Genomic DNA, 21,773 nt, shown 5'->3' on the forward strand with positions numbered 1-21,773 from the left:
TGTAATTATTGCGGTCTTGAGCAGAGCAGTTCCCAAACCAAGCTGGCGATGCAGCCTGACAGTATGCTCTCTATGGTGCATCAGTAGAAGTTGGTAAGACATGACAATCAGTCACTTCAGGAAGTAGACACATTGGTGTGGCTTCTTGGCTGTTGTAACAATTTCCACTTCAGCACCATTTGCAGTGGATCTAATATATTGAGCCAAATGAAATACTCCCATTAATACATTCTTGACTCATTAGTCATCGGGCCATACATTGAACATTGAAACAGACCTTTTGGTCCACTGAGTCCATGCCAACTGTTAAGCAGCTATTTGAACTTGCTCAAATGGGATTCGATTTTATTCTCATGACATTCCCATCAAACTCTCCATATTCTACCAAGACTACTATATTTGTCTACACCGAGTCCGCCATGATGTCGAGTTTATCTTCTATCACCTCTGCCTCCATGCCTATATATTTGTCAATGAGCCCTCAAACCCACCTCCCACTGATGACCCTCGCTCCTGCATCCAACACCCTCCTCCTCTTGTAAACACTGCTTTGTCCTTTTATCCCATCTCAATATTTTCATTTCTAATTGCTAACATGACATCAAGACGATTGATTTGTCTACTACCTCCACCCACTCCAACCTCTACCACCCCCCCTCCTGAGAAAAGTCCCGATGAAAAGTTTCAACCAAAAACGTTGATTGCCCATATTCCTCCACAGATGTTGCATGACCCACTGATTTCTTCCAGCAGCTCTCCTTTTTGTAAGCTCTTTCTGGAGCTGAAGAACCCTTCCATATTGCCCCGGTCATGCATCAGAGCCAGCATTATTTACCAAATTTTAATGTCCTCTCAGAGATTTCCCAGCTATGTCAACCCGTGGGAGTTGTGAAGATTCATTGCTGTAATTTCATCCATAGATTACTTACTGTTGCGCAGTCAATGGCTATTTTGCTATTGCCCCTTTTTAAGATTTTCTGGATGAAAGATCTGTCATTGCTGCTTGATTTTGAAAATACATGCCTCATTATATTCTCAAGGTAGCTAACCTTGAAGGTAGTCAGCTTTGAAAGTAGCATTAGCATTAGGTATAACAATGATAAAGGTAAGGGATTAGGTAAGGGATCAAAAATGACACCTGGATGTTAGCATCATGATTTGAAATGACTTAGCAAATGGCTGAACTGAAGTGCCATTTCAATAATCATTCCTGTTGGGCATGAACAGTCTTTAAAGAAAGCTTCAGATGAACATTTTCAAGGCAATGTAATGCAGCGAAAAGTAAAACATTTGTTAAAAATCATACATATTCATGACACTGGAATTCCCAAACTCTTGGTTACAGATCAAAGCTCCCTTTGCTATGGAGTGCTGGAAAGCAGACCCTCATTGTGTCCAGCAATAATAGATGAAAGCCACTCTAAGTACTCTTCAATAATCATATTGTTGTTCCACACAGAGATTTTCCAGAGGTTCACATTTAATTTCACAATGTTTCTGGTATTACTTAAGCTAAAATGGTAACATGTAGGACAAGGAGAATTATTTCCCCATCTTTTCTAACATTTCCCACTCTTATGTAAACTGATAGAATCTACCCCTGCTTCTGAAGATGCAAAAGTTTAATGAATTTTTAAGAGTTTACTCCAATGGGGAATAGAGGTTTAGCAGAGTCTGGCAGGGAGGGTGACCAAAGGTGAATTTGTGGCAAAGTTGTTTGCATCAAGTTATGTTTCTGAAGGGAAGTATTTGATATTTGAAAGGATGACATTGGAAAAGTCTGGGAGGTGACAAGGATGCAAATTTTAGCGGTGTTACAAAACTTACCTTCAGCGGCGCTGCAGTTCTTCCATTGGCCGTGTGCGCGACTTTGGCACCTTTGAGGGGCAAGGGGGGAGCGGGATTAAAATCCAGTTTTGTACTGCCTGTCGGAGAGGGATTTCCTCGGGCTGCTAGCTGCTGAAGCAAAATCGATCAGACTTCCGTTCCTGTTTTTTTTGGGGGGTTTTTAAATCGCTAGACAATTTAATAATTAGATTAAAATAAAACGCGACTTCTAATGCCCTCAACGCCTACAAAAGTCGTTTATTTTACATATAATCTTGCTTCTTGGGATGGCTTTAATCTAATTTTACGTTGCGAAAATGTTATTTGGACCCCATACGAACAGGCAGTGTTTTTCCTGCCGATATGGAGTTCAAATTCACCGCGTTCCAGAAGCAAGATTATTAAAATGCTCTTTTTTTTTGGACAATCATGCCGTAAGCCGTCTAAATTGTCTATATTTTGTATTATTCATGATCATGATCTCCATGAACATTATTTTTAAACTAAATATTCACAACAGTTTGAGTCACATGCATTTTGCAAAAAACAATAATTTTGATTATATTTTGGGTGAATGTTTCTGGATTAATTTATGGGAATTAAACATTAAATTCCTTCCATCTTACATATCGGTTCATGACAGTGAGATTTAAAAATCATGTTATATTGTGAATTCTTGTGTGAATGGGATTAGTTTGTTATTTGGATACTTAGGCTATTTTTTTAAATTATCCTTTTCTTAAGAAATTAAATCTACAGGACATTCTTAATGGGGAAAGTAGTGGGCAGAAAGGCATGTCATGTGCGGTTTGAAGAGCAAAAACTTGTAGTTTACAATGCCAAAATTGAAAAGTTGTGGAAAAACAAGGTGTACAGAGTTGCTTATTGGTTACAATCTGAGTAGTATGATGATGCTACTGATTATGACATGCCAATGTACCAGCTAGCAACTGATCTGATCTTCTCCATAAAGACTTGGTCTAGTGCTAGAAATTGTAATTTATTTACCTATCTGTTACGGACTTACAGCATATAATACAATAATATTAAAGTTCTGATCTTGAGAATATCACATTTTTGAATTTTCAAGACAGTCTGGATGTTTATTACTATTTCCTTCACAACGGTCAATTTTGTAATTAGCTACAATTAGGTAATTAACTAATTATATGCTTTAATCTCAGGTCATCCAAGTAAGATGGTTTATATTTGTTTCAGAATGCTTCAATCTATAATAATTGAACATTTCATTCGGTTCTCTTAATTTTTAAGAACGTTATGGGCTTTTGACTGTCCTCGATCACAGCTTTTGTGTTAAGTCAATGGAAAACCAATAGGGAACAAGATGCTAATTTCCGAGTATGAAATGGCCATAATTTTTTTAATACTGAAGATATGAAAGTGAATTAGGTGTCAAATTAAACTTATTTTTATGTTTTATCTGATGGGATCAATTGCAGACTTGATTTTTTAAATCTCAAAATGTTGTAACATTGCTACAAATTTCAATAGGGATACCCAATTCACTGGCAAATTTAACATCAAATATTATAGCCGCTTGTTATAAAAGGTAATCTTATATAGCATAACAGTTATTTGGAAAGGAGCCCATTACTCAAAGCTAACACAAATTGCCAAATATTTAAAGCTTAAACACTTCAAATTAATAGAGATGAAATATGACACAGGATGTTTGAAAATACATTGGAGTATTCCTTTATCAGCCTCCCTGCAGAATCCTAGTACAGGTGCACAACCTTTTATCCGAAAGCCTTGGGACCAGACACTTTTCGTAATTCAGAATTTGTCGGTCTTCGGAATGGAAATTTTTTTGCGTAGATTTTAATGGCTGGCTCAGTGGTAGAGTGCTCGGCTCATATCCGCAAGGTCGCGAGTTTGCGCCTTGATCCCGGCAGTTACTCGGTCACGAGTTTGAGTCTTCAATGTCGTTTTTTCTTGCAGAATAAATGTCTGTATGAAATGCAGTGTGTTGAATGAATTCCTGAATTTGTAAATGTGCCTGCAGCATTGAATCACCTCTCGCACTCATGTCACCCTAGCGGGGCTACATGCCCTTAGGCGGCCTAGCTCGGGGATTCTTGAATCCCCGAGCTAGGTCGCGAGTTTGCGCCTCGATCCTGGCAGTTACTTGGTCGCGAGTTTGTGTCTTCAATGTAGTTTTTTCTTGCAGAATAAATGTTTGTATGAAATGCAGTGTAGGAGAGGTGTACTGACTGTGTGGGCAGAACTTTGGAAGTGATTGCCCACCAGTCTAAAAAGCCGCTGTGTCTCCCTGTCCCTGGGATAGCAGGGGGCGATCAAACAGCACAACACCCCCTCCCCCTCCAACTCCAGAGGAATCCGCTCCCCGATGGGCCGCTACGGCGACAAGTGGCAGTTTGCCCACAGCCCGAGCTGCGCCCCCTCATCCGCCACCCCAAGAACAAGACGTACCTTGCACACCATCAGCTTCTTCCCCTACGTGTTCCTCTGGAGTTGGAGCGGGGCTGGGCTGGAGTTGCTGCTGGCTGTGGGTCTCTGGGATCTCCGTGCTTGCAGTGGGCCTGGGGGTCGGTGTCCCGTTGGTCCTGACGTCTCCGGCCACCCCCCTGGACTGGAGCTGAGACTGGGAACTGTACCGCCCTTGCCCCCTCCCTCTGCAACTGCAAACAACCCCACTCTCCTGCAAGGGCGGTACAGTTCCCGGAGGATGGCAGGTGGCCGGAGACGTCAGGACCAACAGGAACCCGCTCCCCGATGGGCCCGTACGACGCCCCGAGCTGCGCCCCGTCATCCGCAACCCAGGTTCCTCTGTAGTTGGAACCAAAGATCTTTGGTTGGAACGGGGCTGGGCTGTGGGTCTCTGGGATCTCCGTGCTTGCAGTGGGCCTGGGGGTCGGTGTCCCGATGAGGGGGCGCAGCTCGGGGAACGGCTTCTGGTGGTCCTGACGTCTCCGGCCAGTTTGCAGTTTTCCTCTGTAGTTGGAGCGGGGCTGGGCTGGGCTGCTGTTGGCTGTGGGTCTCTGGGATCTCCGTGCTTGCGGTGGGCCTGGTGGTCGATGTCCAATTGGTCCTGACGTCTCCGGTGACTGGCACGGTCCTGCTGGAATCGCCGACGCGAAGACAGTGCAAAGCCCCCGCGCCGGTGCAATGGGCGGGGAGCTGGAGAGGGGAGGGAGGGTTCACACACATGGCCGGGAAGCAGAGGGGTGGGTGTAGGTGGGGTGAAACTGAAGGGAGCGACAATCTGCTGCTGCCTGCGCGCTCAGTTAAAAAGTTCCCACGCAAAACTCATGATACACTGTGTATCGTGAGTCTACCGTGGGAACTTTTTAACTCAGCGGGCAGGCAGCAGCATATTGTCAATTATTAACCTTCCCGCGCAATATACCCTCACCTTCTCTTTTATGAATGGGGATTTAGTTCCCCTTTCTTCGAGGACCGACCAGAGGTTCCGCTGTCACCTCTGCGGGCCGCCCTCGGTGAACGTTTTCAAGGACCTTTCTTCAAGGAGCGAAAAAATGGCCGCTATTCGGAGGTTTTCGTTATTTGGATCTTCGGATAAAAGGTTGTGCACCTGTACTCATTAAATTATGGACAGGGAAGGACAAGAAAACATTTCATTTTATCCTTTCCAAATATATTCATGCACGAGTAGGAAAGAACTGCAGATGCTGGTTTAAATCGAAGGTAGACACAAAATGCTGGAGTAACTCAGCGGGACAGGCAGCATCTCTGGAGACAAGGAATGGGCGAAGTGTACAGACCGAAGAAGTGTCTCGACCCGAAACGTCATCTATTCCTTCTCTCCAGAGATGCTGCCATCCTGCTGAATTACTCCAGCATTTTGTGGCTACCTTGTATTCATGCATGAACTTGAGAGGAATCATTTCATGATTTAGTTATGCATGTTCTAGGTAAATTTCTCTTCCACAATCAGAGGCTCCAATGGCAAACACAGCCCTAATCTTAAGACCTCAAACTCAACAGGAAATAAATCTGAACCCTTCTTGGTTTGGTGAGATCATTTTTGTAGATTCATTTAGACGTGGTCTTGAATCCTTTACTAAGTCTTTATTAAGACACTACATCCACACGTCCCAGCACTGACCACAACTGGTCTACACACGTACTGGAACCAAGAGAGGGAGGGTGCATGCAGATACTACAGTTATACTACCTAAGGTGGGAGTGTCAAATGGTAATGAGGCAGCTACATATTTGGTTGCATGCATAACCACCTACATCCTTTCCCCTAGAATAAACAGCAGCAGGGTAATTATACAAGCCTGCAACATAGTAACAGCATCATTTAATCAAACAGCACAATATTAAGCAAAGTCGCCATACCGATCAGGGGGCCGGACAACTCTACCTGAGCGGGTCCGTACAGCGCCTTCACCCTCACTCCCCTCCGCCAAAGAGAAATGCAGAGGCGGGGAACAACGTGGGGACTGCGGATCAGACAGAAAAACAGGAGACTGGCCAGAAACCGGTGGACTGCTAGATGGCGACTGCCGAGGCGCATAAGAAGAGGAAGAAGTAGAATCAGTAGGAGAAAGACGTGGAGGAGACGTGCCAACCGGGGAGGCAAAACTCGGAGGCACCTTTAGAGGCACGGTAGGGGCACGAACAACAACAGGACTAGGCGGCACAATCCGAGGAGAGTCGAGCCACGGAGAGGGAGGCTCCGGGAATGGAAGCGGGGGCGCAGGCTCCCGGACAGCTAACAGATGTTGGCGACTGCGACGGTACACAGTGCCCTCGTAGTCTACTAAATAGGAACGATGTGAGTCCGCCACTACAGTGGCAAGCTTGGAAAACCCGGTAGGTGACTGCAAACGGACAACCTGACCCGTCGTGAGGGGGGGGGGAGGGGGCGGCAAGACTTGTCGTGGGACCGGCGCTGGATTTCGTGGCGTTAAGAAATACGGCGGTGGACCGTATCAGGTTGGCGTACCACCGGCACAAGCGACTGCTGAGCGATCGGCATTGGCGGCCGGAGGACACGGGAGATGAGCCGCTGAGCAGGTGAACCCAAAACACCGTCTCTAGACACATTTCGCAAATTTAACAGTCCTTGATAAAAATCGCAGTTTGACAAGCGAGACTGCTCTAGCAACGTCTTCGCGCTGCGCACAGCACGTTCAGCCAGTCCGTTACTCTGAGGGAATTCAGGGCTGCTAGTAAAGTGAGTAAAGTTCCACTTCGTAGCGAAGGCAGCAAATTCGGCGCTAGTAAATTGACGGCCGTTGTCAGTCTGGAGCTTGACCGGGGATCCAAAGACAGCGAAATGACGTCGCAGCTTGCCGATGACCATCTCCGATGTGATGGTGGGAGGAAGGTCCACTTCAAACCAGGATGAATACGAGTCCACCAACACCAGGTAGTGCTTCCCACGCCACTCAAAAATATCTGCAGCCAGTGAAGACCATGGCATGTCGGGGGCCGGCTGCTGCAACAGGGGCTGCCGCTGCTGGTGAGGGGCCATGGAGTTGCACTTGGAGCACGCCGCCACTCGAGCCTTGATATACTTGGCCATGGCAGGCCAATAGTACTGCCCTTGAGCATGAGCAATGGTAGCGTCAGCGCCCGGATGCCCCAAATGAGCAGCAGAGTAGTAAGCATCATAGAGTGAGGCAGGGATCACCACCTTGTGACCTTTCACGACGATACCCTCCCGAACCACAAGCTCATCCCGAACCAGGAAGAAGGGGCGCACGCCAGCAGGCAGAGAGGTAGGCTTGCGGGGCCACCCGCGCAGAATGACAGCAGACAGCTGTTGCAAGTCGAGGTCGGCAGCAGTGTGCTCGAGCAGGCACCGCAGCTGCTCTGAAGGAACAAAATTCACATTCAGCACGTGCAGGTCAATCTGCTCGTATGGATGCTGGTCACAGGAGGACCGAGGTGCCCTCGACAGAGCATCGGCAACATGCATCTCGGTACCCCTCCTATACACAATGTTGAAATCGAACCGCTGTAGCTGTAGCATCATCCGCTGCAGACGGGCCGGGGCAGCATGAATGGGTTTGTTTAATATCGTAACCAGCGGCTGGTGGTCTGTTTCCACCGTGAACCGAACCCCAAAGAGAAAGTCCCGGAACTTAGAGCACGCAAACACCACAGCAAGGAGCTCCTTCTCAATTTGGGCATACCTTTGCTCAGTGTCCGTCATGGTACGAGAGGCAAACGAGACAGGCTGCAGAGAATCTCCATCATATACTTGCATGCAGGCTGCACCGAGACCAAAACGGGAGGCATCGCAGGTCACTAAAATTGGTAGTCGGAGATCGAAGAACAGGAGAACCGGAGTGCTGACCAGCATTTTTTTCAAAGTGTCAAACGACCGTTGGTGCTGCGGACTCCACGACCAGGCAACATCTTTCTTTGTCAGGAGGCGCAGCGGCGCACTGAGCTCACTGAGACACGGAACAAATTTACCCAGATAATTTACCATACCGAGAAACCGCTGCAGGCCAGCGACATCAACAGGTGCAGGGAACTCGGAGATGGCAGCAGTTTTTGTTGGGTCAGGCTTCAGGCCACGAGAGGTAAAGATGTGGCCGACATACGACACTTCAGACAACCGGAACCTACACTTGGACGGGTTCATAGAAACATAGAAATTAGGTGCAGGAGTAGGCCATTCGGCCCTTCGAGCCTGCACCACCATTCAATATGATCATGGCTGATCATCCAACTCAGTATCCCGTACCTGCCTTCTCTCCATACCCTCTGATCCCCTTAGCCACCAGGGCCACATCTAACTCCCTCTTAAATATAGCCAATGAACTGGCCTCGACTACCCTCTGTGGCAGGGAGTTCCAGAGATTCACCACTCTCTGTGTGAAAAAAGTTCTTCTCATCTCGGTTTTAAAGGATTTCCCCCTTATCCTTAAGCTGTGACCCCTTGTCCTGGACTTTCCCAACATCGGGAGCAATCTTCCTGCATCTAGCCTGTCCAACCCCTTAAGAATTTTGTAAGTTTCTATAAGATCCCCTCTCAATCTCCTAAATTCTAGAGAGTATAAACCAAGTCTATCCAGTCTTTCTTCATAAGACAGTCCTGACATCCCAGGAATCAGTCTGGTGAACCTTCTCTGCACTCCCTATATGGCAATAATGTCCTTCCTCAGATTTGGAGACCAAAACTGTACGCAATACTCCAGGTGTGGTCTCACCAAGACCCTGTACAACTGCAGTAGAACCTCCCTGCTCCTATACTCAAATCCTTTTGCTATGAAAGCTAACATACCATTCGCTTTCTTCACTGCCTGCTGCACCTGCATGCCCACTTTCAATGACTGGTGTACCATGACACCCAGGTCTCGCTGCATCTCCCCTTTTCCTAGTCGGCCACCATTTAGATAATAGTCTGCTTTCCTGTTTTTGCCACCAAAATGGATAACCTCACATTTATCCACATTATACTGCATCTGCCAAACATTTGCCCACTCACCCAGCCTATCCAAGTCACCTTGCAGTCTCCTAGCATCCTCCTCACAGCTAACACTGCCCCCCAGCTTAGTGTCATCCGCAAACTTGGAGATATTGCCTTCAATTCCCTCATCCAGATCATTAATATATATTGTAAATAGCTGGGGTCCCAGCACTGAGCCTTGCGGTACCCCACTAGTCACTGCCTGCCATTGTGAAAAGGACCCGTTTACTCCTACTCATTGCTTCCTGTTTGCCAGCCAGTTCTCTATCCCCATCAATACTGAACCCTCAATGCCGTGTGCTTTAAGTTTGTAAAGTAATCTCTTATGTGGGACCTTGTCGAAAGCCTTCTGGAAGTCCAGATACACCACATCCACTGGTTCTCCCCTATCCACGCTACTAGTTACATCCTCGAAAAATTCTATAAGATTCGTCAGACATGATTTACCTTTTGTAAATCCATGCTGACTTTGTCCAATGATTTCACCACTTTCCAAATGTGCTGCTATCCCATCTTTAATAACTGACTCTAGCAGTTTCCCCACTACCGATGTTAGACTAACTGGCCTGTAATTCCCCGTTTTCTCTCTCCCTCCCTTCTTAAAAAGTGGGGTTACGTTTGCTACCCGCCAATCCTCAGGAACTACTCCAGAATCTAAAGAGTTTTGAAAGATTATTACTAATGCATCCACTATTTCTGGAGCTACTTCCTTAAGTACTCTGGGATGCAGCCTATCTGGCCCTGGGGATTTATCGGCCTTTAATCCATTCAATTTACCCAACACCACTTCCCGGCTAACCTGGATTTCACTCAATTCCTCCAACTCCTTTGACCCGCGGTCCCCTGCTATTTACGGCAGATTATTTATGTCTTCCTTAGTGAAGACGGAACCAAAGTAGTTATTCAATTGGTCCGCCATATCCTTGTTCCCCATGATCAACTCACCCGTTTCTGACTGCAAGGGACCTACATTTGTTTTAACTAATCTCTTTCTTTTCACATATCTATAAAAACTTTTGCAGTCAGTTTTTATGTTCCCTGCCAGTTTTCTTTCATAATCTATTTTTCCTTTCCTAATTAAGCCCTTTGTCCTCCTCTGCTGGTCTCTGAATTTCTCCCAGTCCTCCGGTATGCTGCTTTTTCTGGCTAATTTGTACGCATCATCCTTCGCTTTGATACTATCCCTGATTTCCCTTGTTATCCACGGATGCACTACCTTCCCTGATTTATTCTTTTGCCAAACTGGGATGAACAATTTTTGTAGTTCATCCATGCAGTCTTTAAATGTCTTCCATTGCATATCCACCGTCAACCCTTTTAGAATTAATTGCCAGTCAATCTTGGCCAACTCACGTCTCATACCCTCAAAGTTACCTTTCTTTAAGTTCAGAACCATTGTTTCTGAATTAACAATGTCACTCTCCATCCTAATGAAGAACTCAACCATATTATGGTCACTCTTGCCCAAGGGGGCACGTACAACAAGACTGCTAACTAACCCTTCCTCATTACTCAATACCCAGTCTAAAATAGCCTGCTCTCTCGTTGGTTCCTCTACATGTTGATTTAGATAACTATCCCGCATACATTCCAAAAAATCCTCTTCCTCAGCACCCCTGCCAATTTGATTCACCCAATCTATATGTAGATTGAAGTCACCCATTATAACGGTTTTGCCTTTGTCGCACGCATTTCTAATTTCCTGTTTGATACCATCTCCAACTTCACTACTACTGTTAGGTGGCCTGTACACAATACCCACCAGCGTTTTCTGCCCCTTAGTGTTTCGCAGCTCTACCCATACCGATTCCACATCCTGCAAACTAATGTCCTTCCTTTCCATTGCGTTAATCTCCTCTCTAATCAGCAACGCTACCCCACCTCCTTTTCCTTACTCTCTATCCCTCCTGAATATTGAATATCCCTGGATGTTCAGCTCCCAGCCTTGGTCACCCTGGAGCCATGTCTCCGTGATCCCAACTATATCATAGTCATTAATAGCTATCTGCACATTCAACTCATCCACCTTATTACGAATGCTCCTTGCATTGAGACACAAAGCCTTCAGGCTTGTTTTTACAACACTCTTACCCCTTATACAATTTTGTTGAAAAGTAGCCCTAGCTTGAGATTTATCTGGCGAGCCCGGTCGAGGACCGGTCGGAGATTTCGGTCGTGTTCCGTGACATCCCGACCATACACGAGGATATCATCGACAATGATGGAACATGGCAGCCCGGCAAACAATTGCTCCATGGAGCGCTGGAAGACTTCGCTCGCCGAGCTTATCCCAAAAGGCATTCTTAAAAACTTGTACCTCCCAAATGGCGTTGCAAAAGCTGTCAAGTCAGTTGACTCCCTGTGCAGTGGAACCTGCCAAAAGGAACACCTAGCATCGAGAACTGAGAATACGGTGGCTTGACCAACCTGGGCGGCAACATCCTCAACAGTCCGCATAGGGTAGTAGGGCCGCTTAATGGCAGTGTTCAAGTCCTTCGGGTTGATGCAGACCCGTATCTCATTCTTCCCTTTTTTTATAGTGGCAACCATCGTAGACACCCAGCTCATGGGCTTACTGATAGCTTCTAGCACCCCCAAGTTTACCATGTTGTCCAGCATTGCTTTAACTTTGTCTTTCATCGCGAAAGAGACCCTATGAGGCGGACGGCACACAGGAGTTATGGAGGAATCAGTAGTAATTTTATATACAAGCGGCAGCTTACCGAGCTGATCATCGAAGAGGTCAGGGTATTCAGAGACAGGGTCCAGCACCACCCTCACCTCATGGACTGTACTGTCGAAAGCAACCAGACCCAGATCCTGGCAAGCTTGATTGCTCAGCAGAGGCACACAATCACAATCCAACACAAAAAAAGACAGGTCACGAGATGTTTTCTGTAGCTTGCAGTGGAAAGTTACCCTCCCCACAGGTGTCAGCTCCTCCCCTCCGTACGCTCGGAGCACAGAATGGTCTGCAGTCAAACTTTCATTAGACCTTATCTGGTGGAAGAGTGATGTTGATATTACGCTGACCTTGGCACCAGTGTCCAACTTCGCAGTGAAGGTCTTGTCATTAACAGTAACAAGCACCGATGGGTCGGGGAGTCGAGTCTGGTTGTGCAGCAGAGCGAAAACACTGGCATCCCCCATAGAGATGCTGGAGTCTGACTCGGGGGCGGACTCCTCGATGTACTGAGAATCAAGGACACTTTCAATCCTCTGGAGATTGTTGAACACCTGGCGAGGAGGCTCAGCAACAGTCCCACGGGAACGCTGCAAAGTGGTTCTGTTTTCTGCAATAGTTGCAGGCTTTTCCATAAGCAGGGCACAGAGACTGTGGCAAATGTCCATACCCACAATTGGGGCACTTCCTGGCACTCTGAGGGCGAGGGGCAGGAGCTGGGCGAGACTGTGGTTTAAAACTGTTCGGTGGCCGCCGCGGCACAGACAGAGCAGCCACGCTAACGGCACGGTTCCCAGATCCTCTCTCCCCACGAAACGGAGTAACAACCTCAGCAATGCGACAAGCATGCACAGCTTCGTTCAACGCGAGGTCAGGCCTCCGTAATAAATCCGCCCGCAACTTCTGGTCTAACATGCCAGTAACTAACATATCCCGCGTGAGCTGGTCACACAACTCACCAAAACGACAGCGCTGGGCTAGATAGCGGAGGTCGGCAATGAAACATTCCACAGGTTCCTCAGGCTGTTGCTTGCGGGAAAAAAACCGAGCCCGTTCCAAGATGCGGTTCGAGGGAAGGTCACAAATTTCAGTGAACTTCCTCAACAGACACACCGGGTCGTCAGGAGACTCGGCTGGCTCAGCAATCTGGTCATCTTCGCCAAGGACCGCTGGACTGTACACAAATGACTTAGCCCGCCTCATGGCATCAGGTCCAGCAAGGTTCAATAGCAGCGATGCTTTGACAGCAGCAGGGTCATTACGGTGTGCAATATTCACATAATGGTTGTAGTCCATGACGAACGTGTCCCATCGCTCCGCGATGTCGGCGTCAAAGACTAACGGGGAAGGCTTGCGACAAGACGAAGCCATCACTACACACACACTCAAAAAGCAAAATAAAACCCGATATACGAGAGGCGCAGATTAAACGGTTCTGACACCATGTAGATTCATTTTGACGTGGTCTTGAATCCTTTACTAAGTCTTTATTAAGACACTGCATCCACACGTCCCAGCACTGACCACAACTGGTCTACACACGTACTGGAACCAAGAGAGGGAGGGTGCATGCAGATACTACAGTTATACTACCTAAGGTGGGAGTGTCAAATGGTAATGAGGCAGCTACATATTTGGTTGCATGCATAACCACCTACAATTTTGCATAGGCTTAATTTTTTAAATACTATAGAAACTCCAAGTAGTTATTTCAATAAATCGTGCTCTTGAAATTGCTTCCAGCGGCTTGCACGCATTTTTATTTCTCTGAAGGAACTTCAAATTCCACGCGGCAAGAGAAAAAGAGAACTACAGTACATTTCTTCACACTGAAGCTAACTCATTCACAAGGGGAATGAGGAAGCCTACTTTTCACAACAAGGGTGATAAAAGTGAAGAATTCCAAAGCAGTGGAGATTAAAACTACAATCAATAGTTCTTGGTTAGCTATAGACAATTCATTCTTCAACTAACTGAATTATGGTTAATTAAGGGGGTGAATTACCACATCAATGCTAATGTTTCCAATATGGATTATTGCACCAATATAGTGACCAAAGTGAAAAAGCACAAATACCATACTTCCAAGTAGGCTAATGGATAAAATTCTCACAAAGGTTCCAACAGTTATTGGACAGGTTGAACTACCTGCATGCTAAATCCTTAATTTTGCACTCTTCTTAAAATTCTGGATTAATGAATTTTTGTCCCTCTCATTATACACTAACCCCAACTGTAGTCATACTTGGATTGAGGTTTGGTTACTACTAGAAATTTAATTTAAGAAAAATCATACAATTGCCACTAACCTGATGTTATGATAGCTAAAGAAAGATATGCCACTGCTTCTTTTACATAGGTGTCACCTTCCTTATTTTGTAGGATTGACATGGCACTGGAATGACAATGTTGCTGTAGTAGGTCTCGATCTTCTTCTTTAAAGATGTCCATTATAGGCAGAAGACAGGAGGTATCCCCAATCTTAAGAATTTTCTTTATTAACTACAAAAAAAATCAAAAAAATCTCAAGGAATGTGTAGAGACGAATTCATCCATCCTTTCTCAACAAAATATCATCTTTTTAGGATCTGAAACGATCACTATAAACTATCTGGCCAGTCAAGAATTATTTTGTCCCATTTTCCTTATACCTCACTATCAAATCTTTCTTTACGATACTACCCCAACTGAAGAAGGGTTTCAGCCCAAAACATTGCCTATTTCCTTCGCTCCATAGATGCTGCTGCACCCGCTGAGTTTCTCCAGCACTTTTGGCTACCCCAACTTTATTAAATTGGTGAAACACAAAACACTCTTTGTCCTTGCCATGTAATTTCTCTGCCCGAAAACATTCATGCGGTTATGCAAATAAGACTTAAAGGTATTTACAATCTCCATTTAAGAACTCAAATCCCATCCCAATGAGCTAATAGGATAGATTTCTTTTTAAAAGTTCATGGGTGACATAACAAATGCTGTGAAAACAGATTGTTCCACTGAGCAAGGTTCGTTTTACACTTCTCACTTTGTACTAAGATGCCTATCCAATTCCTCACTGCGCATTTATCTGGTGATGTTCTTTGATACAGACTAAATACAAAATTTGTAAAATATGCACTAAACTGGAGACTTAATGCACATGTTGCCCTTGGACAGGAATATTATCAATTGAAAAAGTCTAATCCTGAAATCCCATTTATTTTTCATTAAAAAGGACTTATGATGTTAAAAAGGTTAATTTATTGCCAATTTAAGACCAAAGTTACAAATACAGACAAACCACGGCATTGTTTGAAAAGTGATTGGATAAAAATGTATTAGGCCATTGCAGGGAGCAAATACGTTTTCGTTTTCAGTTAGAATGGGGAAGCTTTTGTAGCAAGGCATTGGTTTAATGTGGGAAAAAACTCAATGGTGCAGAAATTAATACTAAAGGTTTGGATTGAATTGTTTAATTCGTACAGATTAATGGGAACCTTATTCATCTTTTCTAGTGTCATATCTGATTTGGTGTGCAAACTATGGATACTTGAGACATTCAATGCACAATTTGTAGTCCAACATTTATTCTGAGAAGCAAAACTTCATTAGGCATTTTACAAGAAAAATATCACTAGGGCTGGACAAATAGTGAGCAGTCGAGTTTATGATTGTCACGTGTACAAAACCTTTTATGTTAAAATATCTGATCAAAATCTCAACAACTCTGTTTTGGCAAGAACTCAAACAGGTTTTGTGATCAGAATGCTTTTTGTGCTAATGGAATACAACACCATAAACCATACTAAGTGTTCACATTCACAAAACATTACCAACCTTTCAGTGTCATGTGACATGAGTGAACAGCACATTTTAGGAAAATACAGGTTGATGTGCGTTGATTTGAAGTTTTAGAGAGAGTAAAGTATACAAAAATATGAAGAGATTTGAGGAAGAATCTTTTCACCGAGAGGGTGACTGAATTCTGGAATAGGCAGAAAGTGATGGTGGAGGCAGGTACTCACTCAACATTTAACAAATATTGAGACAAACACTTGGAAGAAACATGACATAAAAGGCGACTTGCCGAGTTCAGGAATATGGGATTATTATAGATAAGCACTTGAAAGATGCTGCAGTGAGGTTGTCAAAGGGGTTAATATATGTATCCCGAAACAAGAGAATGGACAACATTTTCAGTTTGAACAAATATTTGCCACATAAAAGGACAGTTAATGGCCCATAAAGTTTCCCAAGGACGGTAAAATACGAGATTGACAACAATTGAAAGAGCAAATCTTCCAGTAATGATTATGAAACAAACGTTTTGAGACGCCATCGATAGCACTCATTTCTATTCTGCAGTGTAATTACGGACTGAAGCTGGACCTAATTTTATACAGGGAAAGAGGCAAAGCAACATGCTTTCATTCTCATTATTCTCACTGGGGAGTTGCCTGGCTTTGCTGGCGCTCAGTCTCAAAGCGGTAATAAACTGAAAACATCATGACGGCAGCCATGTGTTTGGAGGGAGATATGAATCATTAGACCTTCTCTGAAAACTTATTCCATGGCTGCAAGGTCTCAACAGCAAGCAGCGGAGCTGGTTACGATAAGAGATAAACAAGGCAACAACATGAAATCAGTGATATGGAAAATGGAGATGCTGAGACCTGGTCACAAGACCATTGTGGAGATATTGTCTGAAGCAATCATTTCCGTTCCTCTGTGTAGGAAGCAACTTCAGATACTGGTTTACACCGAAGAGAGACAAAATGCATGACGGAGTAACTTTGCGGAACAGGCAGCGTCTCTGGAGAGAAATGGGTGACGTTTCGGGTCTGAAGAAGGGTCTCGACACAAACCGTCACCCATTCCCTCTCCAAAGAGGCTGCCTGCCTGAGTTATTCCAGCATTTTGTGTCCATATTCCTCTGTGCTTCATTGGCTCAGAAACAATAAATAAGATGCTACACAATCGGTAAAGTAAAGTAAAAGTAAAGAGGCCTTTATTGTCATTCAAACCTTGCGGTCTGAACGAAATTTTGTTGCCTTGCAGTCCTACATATAGTAAAAATGACAAAAGCACACAATAAACACAAATTAACATCCACCACAGTGAGTTCACCAGGCACCTCCTCACTGTGATGGAAGGCAAAAGTCTTTGTCTCATCCCTTCTTATTCTCCCTCTGCGCTGAGGGGATCCAGGCTTCAGATGTTGTGACCCCGCCGGGCGATGGTAAGTAATGTCAGTCCCGCGGCGGAATCCAAGCTCCGCGAACGGGCCGGTTCAACTCCGCGTCCCGGGGTGGTCGAAGCTGCTGAAGCTGCCACCCTCCAGTCCAGCGGACGCAGCTGTTGTTGCGGGAGCTCCGGAGAACAGGTCACCAACCTGTAACCTGCGAGGTCCCGACGATGTCGTCCACTGGGCCCGCGGTCGGGTCGGGTGGCCGCTGCCGCCGGAACTCTGCCCCAGCTCCGAGGCCGGGTCGCCGCTGCCGCTGCCCCAGCTTCGAGGCCGGGTCGCTGCTGCCGCGATACGGAAAATGGAGATGGTGGTGTAGCAACCCATCGTCCAGATATACAGTGCCCTCCATAATATTTGGGACAAGGACCCATCATTTATTTATTTGCCTCTGTACTTCACAATTTGAGATTTGTAATGGAAAATATTAATGGTTGAAATGCACATTGCCAAATTTTAATGTAGGCCATTTTTATACATTTTGGTTTCTCAGTGTAGAAATGACAGCAGTGTTTATACAGAGTCCCCCCATTTCAGGGCACCATAATTAGGTATGTTGCAAAGCCTACCTGAAGCGTCGCTGAAAATCTGTCGCTGCGGGTGTGCGCGATTTTGGCGCCGTTTAGAGGGGGGCTGGTTTAAAACGCGATTTTCTCTAGGCTGTTCAAATCGAAGATGTTCAGCCTAGTTAATTATTAACGAAAAATCGCTGGAAGACCCCGTCGCAAAAGCTATTATTAGTTTTAAAGGCCTTGGATAATAGTTATAGTAGTTTAAAAATCAATCTCTAAACCCGCGACCACCAACAGCCGTCGGGGTCTCATAGAGCAAACCACAGAAGGTATGTAGCTTATTTTTACATTAAAAAGGGCTTCTTAAGATCCCTTTATACAAAGTTTAATATTGCGAGTAGCTCATTTTGGCCCCATTATATCCCGCAGTATTTTTCTGGGCATTTGAGGGCACAAATCTAGCGCAATGTGAACGTTCTAAACCAGCGCGTTCACAAGATCCCACTAGAAAGCTGATTTAAAATGGACTTTAATTTACTGCAATTGAACACTAAATTCCTTCCATTTGGCCTATAAATTAATGTAAATGAGATTTAAAAATCATGTTTTATTGTGAATTATTTATGAATATTATTTGCACACATAGGCTATTTAAAAATGTTAATCATTTATTAAGAAATGGATAGATGTTTAGATCTAGTAATTGAAGTTTGAAATTAGCTACACTTGGGTAACTAACTAATTATATGCTTTAATTTCAGGTCATCCAAGTAAGATTATTTTATATTTGTTTCAGAATGGTTCAATCTATGATAACTGAAAATTTCATTCAGTTCTCTTAATTTTTAAGAAAGTTATGGGCTTTTGACTGTCCACGATCACAGCTTTTTTGTTATGTCCATAGAAAATCAATAGGGAACAAGATGCTAATTTCCGAGTATGAAAATGGCCATAACTTTTTAAATACATGAGATATGAAAGTGAATTAGGTGTCAAATTAAACTTATTTTTATGCTTTATCTGATGGGATAAATTACAGACTTGATTTTTTAAATCTCAAAATTTTGTAACATTGCTACCATAATGTTTGGGACACAGCAATGTCATGTAAATGAAAGTAGTCATGTTTAGTATTTTGTTGCATATCCTTTGCATGCAATGACTGCTTGAAGTCTGCGATTCATGGACATCACCAGTTGCTGGGTGTCTTCTCTGGTGATGCTCTGCCAGGCCTGTATTGCAACCATCTTTAGCTTGTGCTTGTTTTGCGGGCTAGTCCCCTTCAGATTTCTCCTCAGCATATAAAAGGCATGCTCAATTGGGTTCAGATCGGTGATTGACTTGGCCACTCAAGAATTGACAATTTTTTAGCTTTGAAAAACTCCTTTGTTGCTTTAGCAGTTGTTTGGGATCATTGTCTTTCTGTAGAATGAACCACCGGCCAATGTGTTTTGAGGCATTTGTTTGAACTTGAGCAGATAGGATGTGTCTATACACTTCAGAATTCTTTATGCTACTACCATCAGCAGTTGGATCATCAATGAAGATAAGTGAGCTCGTACCTTCAGCAGCCATACATGCCCAGGCCATAAAACCCCCACCACCGTGTTTCACAGATTAGGTGGTATGCTTTGGATCGTGGACAGTTCCTTCTCTCCTCCATACTTTGCTCTTGCCATCACTCTGTTATAAGTTAATCTTCATCTCATTTGCCCACAAGATCTTTTCCCAGAACTGTGGTTGCTCTTATAAGTACTTCTTGGCAAACTGTAACCTGGCCATCCTATTTTTGCACCTAACCAGTGGTTTGTATCTTGCAGTGTAGCCTCTGTATTTCTGTTCATGAAGTTTTCTGCAGACAGTGGTCATTGACAAATCCACACCTGACTCCTGAAGAGTGTTTCTGATCTGTCGGACAGGTGTTTGGGGATTTTTCATTATTATAGAGAATTATTCGGCCTGCCAGTCCCATTGCGATTGGTAAGCTCACAAGTGCTCTCTTTCTTCTTAATGATGTTCCAAACAGTTGATTATGGTAAGCCTAAGGTTTAGCTGATGTCTCTTACAGGTTTCTCAGTCTCATAATGGGCTTCTTTGACTTTCATTGGTACAACTGGTCCATATGTTGATAAACAGCAATAAAAGTTTCCAAAGGTGATGGAAAGACGGGAGGAAAGACTGGGTGCTGAGAGCTCTCTTATACCTGCATTGCGGAGGCAATTAAACACACTTGAGCAATTATAAACACCTGTGAAGCCATGTGTCCCAAACATTATGGTGTCCTGAAATGGGGGGGACCATGTATAAACACAGCTGTAATTTCTACATGGTGAAACCAAAATGCAAAAAAATGGCCTTTAATAAAATCTGACTATGCACTTTAACCACATGTGATTTTTTCTATTACAAATCTCAAATTGTGGAGTACAGAGGCAAATAAATAAATAATGGGTCTTTGTCCCAAACATTATGGAGGGCACTGTAATTGGACGAAGATAGACAAAATAGAAATAGACGGATCTGGACTGGAATATCAAGGTTGTAGTACTATATTGGAGGAGAACAGAGGAACAACATAAAAATGGGTCTTGGAAATCGGATTTAGCACCTTACGGAAAAGGGGAATGAAACGAAAGCCTACGAACACCACTTTGGATCCTGGAATCAGAATCAGTCTGATTGAAACGATCACCTCATTTCTTGACAAGCAGTATACAATGCAAGTTGTGTGTGCTTTTAATTTGCCTTTCCAATAAAGCTAATTGCCAGTTGTCGGTGAACCTCTATCATTAGAAATGTGATGCTTCTCTGCTGTGTGATTCTATAACTATGACAAACCACTGAGAATTGGCAGGAAAACTACATAAAAGCACACAATATTTTCCATGAAGGACAGGCTAATCTTTAAAGGATTGCTGCTAATTAAATAGCAGTGAAATGGCAGTGTAATTTAATGCAGCAGATTAAAGTTATAGTTTGATAGAGTACTGACTCAGTACAAGGAGGACAGAAGAACAGGATGCCAATACATTGTGCAGCATTCTGGATGAACCCTTGTAGGTTTATATCAGATACTTAAAAGTTTGAAACGTACCTGGGTAATCTAAATCCAATTATTTAAATAGTCTGGAACAGAAAGCCACATAAATCTACCAGGACGGTTATAAAAACATCTTTTCACTATTATCCCTCAGAAAATAAAATAATACACCATTAGCCAGTCTAGTCTTTGTGAATTTCCAGGCCTGTAGTAAAATGGCTGACATGTAACAGTCTTAAAAATAACTTAGCAAACCATGCAGTCTTATCAAAACTGCTGTGTTAAATCACAACGAGGAAAACAAAACTGGCCACCCAGAGACTGCTTAAGCACTACATGCCAACATCACTCCCAGCCAAAGAAAAACACTGTGCTGCAGCACAGGCAGCATCTCTGGAGAACACGGATAGGTGATGTTTTGGGTCGGGATCCTTTTTCAGATCAATTGGGGTGGGAGGGGAATGAAGGCTGGAAGAGAGGAGAGGCAGTACCATGTCTGGTGTGATAGATGGATATAGGCATGGGTTTTATGCCCCCTCAAAGGCATAGATGATTGAACAAAGGCTGAGATGAAAAGACAAAATGTGTGAATCAGGCGTAAAAGAATTACGAATTATGAAGCCAAAGGAATAAATGTAGCTGGAAGGGGAGGGGGCGAGGAGAAATGGGAAGAAGTCCAGGTGGGGCTGAGGGCAAAGACAGGATCTTGGTGGTGGGGGGTGTAGTTTGCTATCATCAATAATTGGAGATGTTAATGTGTTGTTGCAGCTCTAAAGGACTTAGGTTTGGCTGCATTTGGAGTCCTGTATGCCTGGTTTGGAGATTTTCAGGGAGAAGTTGGGTGGACTTGGATTGTTTTTTCTGGAAATGTCAGTGGTTGAGGGGAGACTGGATAGAAGTACATAAAATTATGAGGCATCGATAGGGTAGACAGTCAGAACCCTTTTCCCCCAGGATAGAAATGTCCTACACTAGAGGGCATAGCAATAAGGTGGGAGAGGTAAAGTTTAATGGAGATGTGTGGGGCAAGTTTTTTTTTTACACCA

At 44.2% G+C, this 21,773-nt stretch overlaps 1 protein-coding gene across 1 annotated transcript in view; it reads right to left on the bottom strand.

Moving 5' to 3' along the window:
- ttc34 (tetratricopeptide repeat domain 34) overlaps positions 1-21,773 on the bottom strand; it is a 119,597-nt gene that overhangs the window by 75,696 nt on the left and 22,128 nt on the right. Inside the window, exon 3 of the mRNA XM_033048579.1 lies at positions 14,261-14,453. Coding sequence (XP_032904470.1) covers positions 14,261-14,453 — 193 coding nt within the window. The remainder of the gene's footprint in view (positions 1-14,260; positions 14,454-21,773) is intronic.

Source organism: Amblyraja radiata, chromosome 31, assembly GCF_010909765.2.
Source record: "Amblyraja radiata isolate CabotCenter1 chromosome 31, sAmbRad1.1.pri, whole genome shotgun sequence".
In the NCBI taxonomy this organism is placed as follows: Eukaryota; Metazoa; Chordata; class Chondrichthyes; order Rajiformes; family Rajidae; genus Amblyraja; species Amblyraja radiata.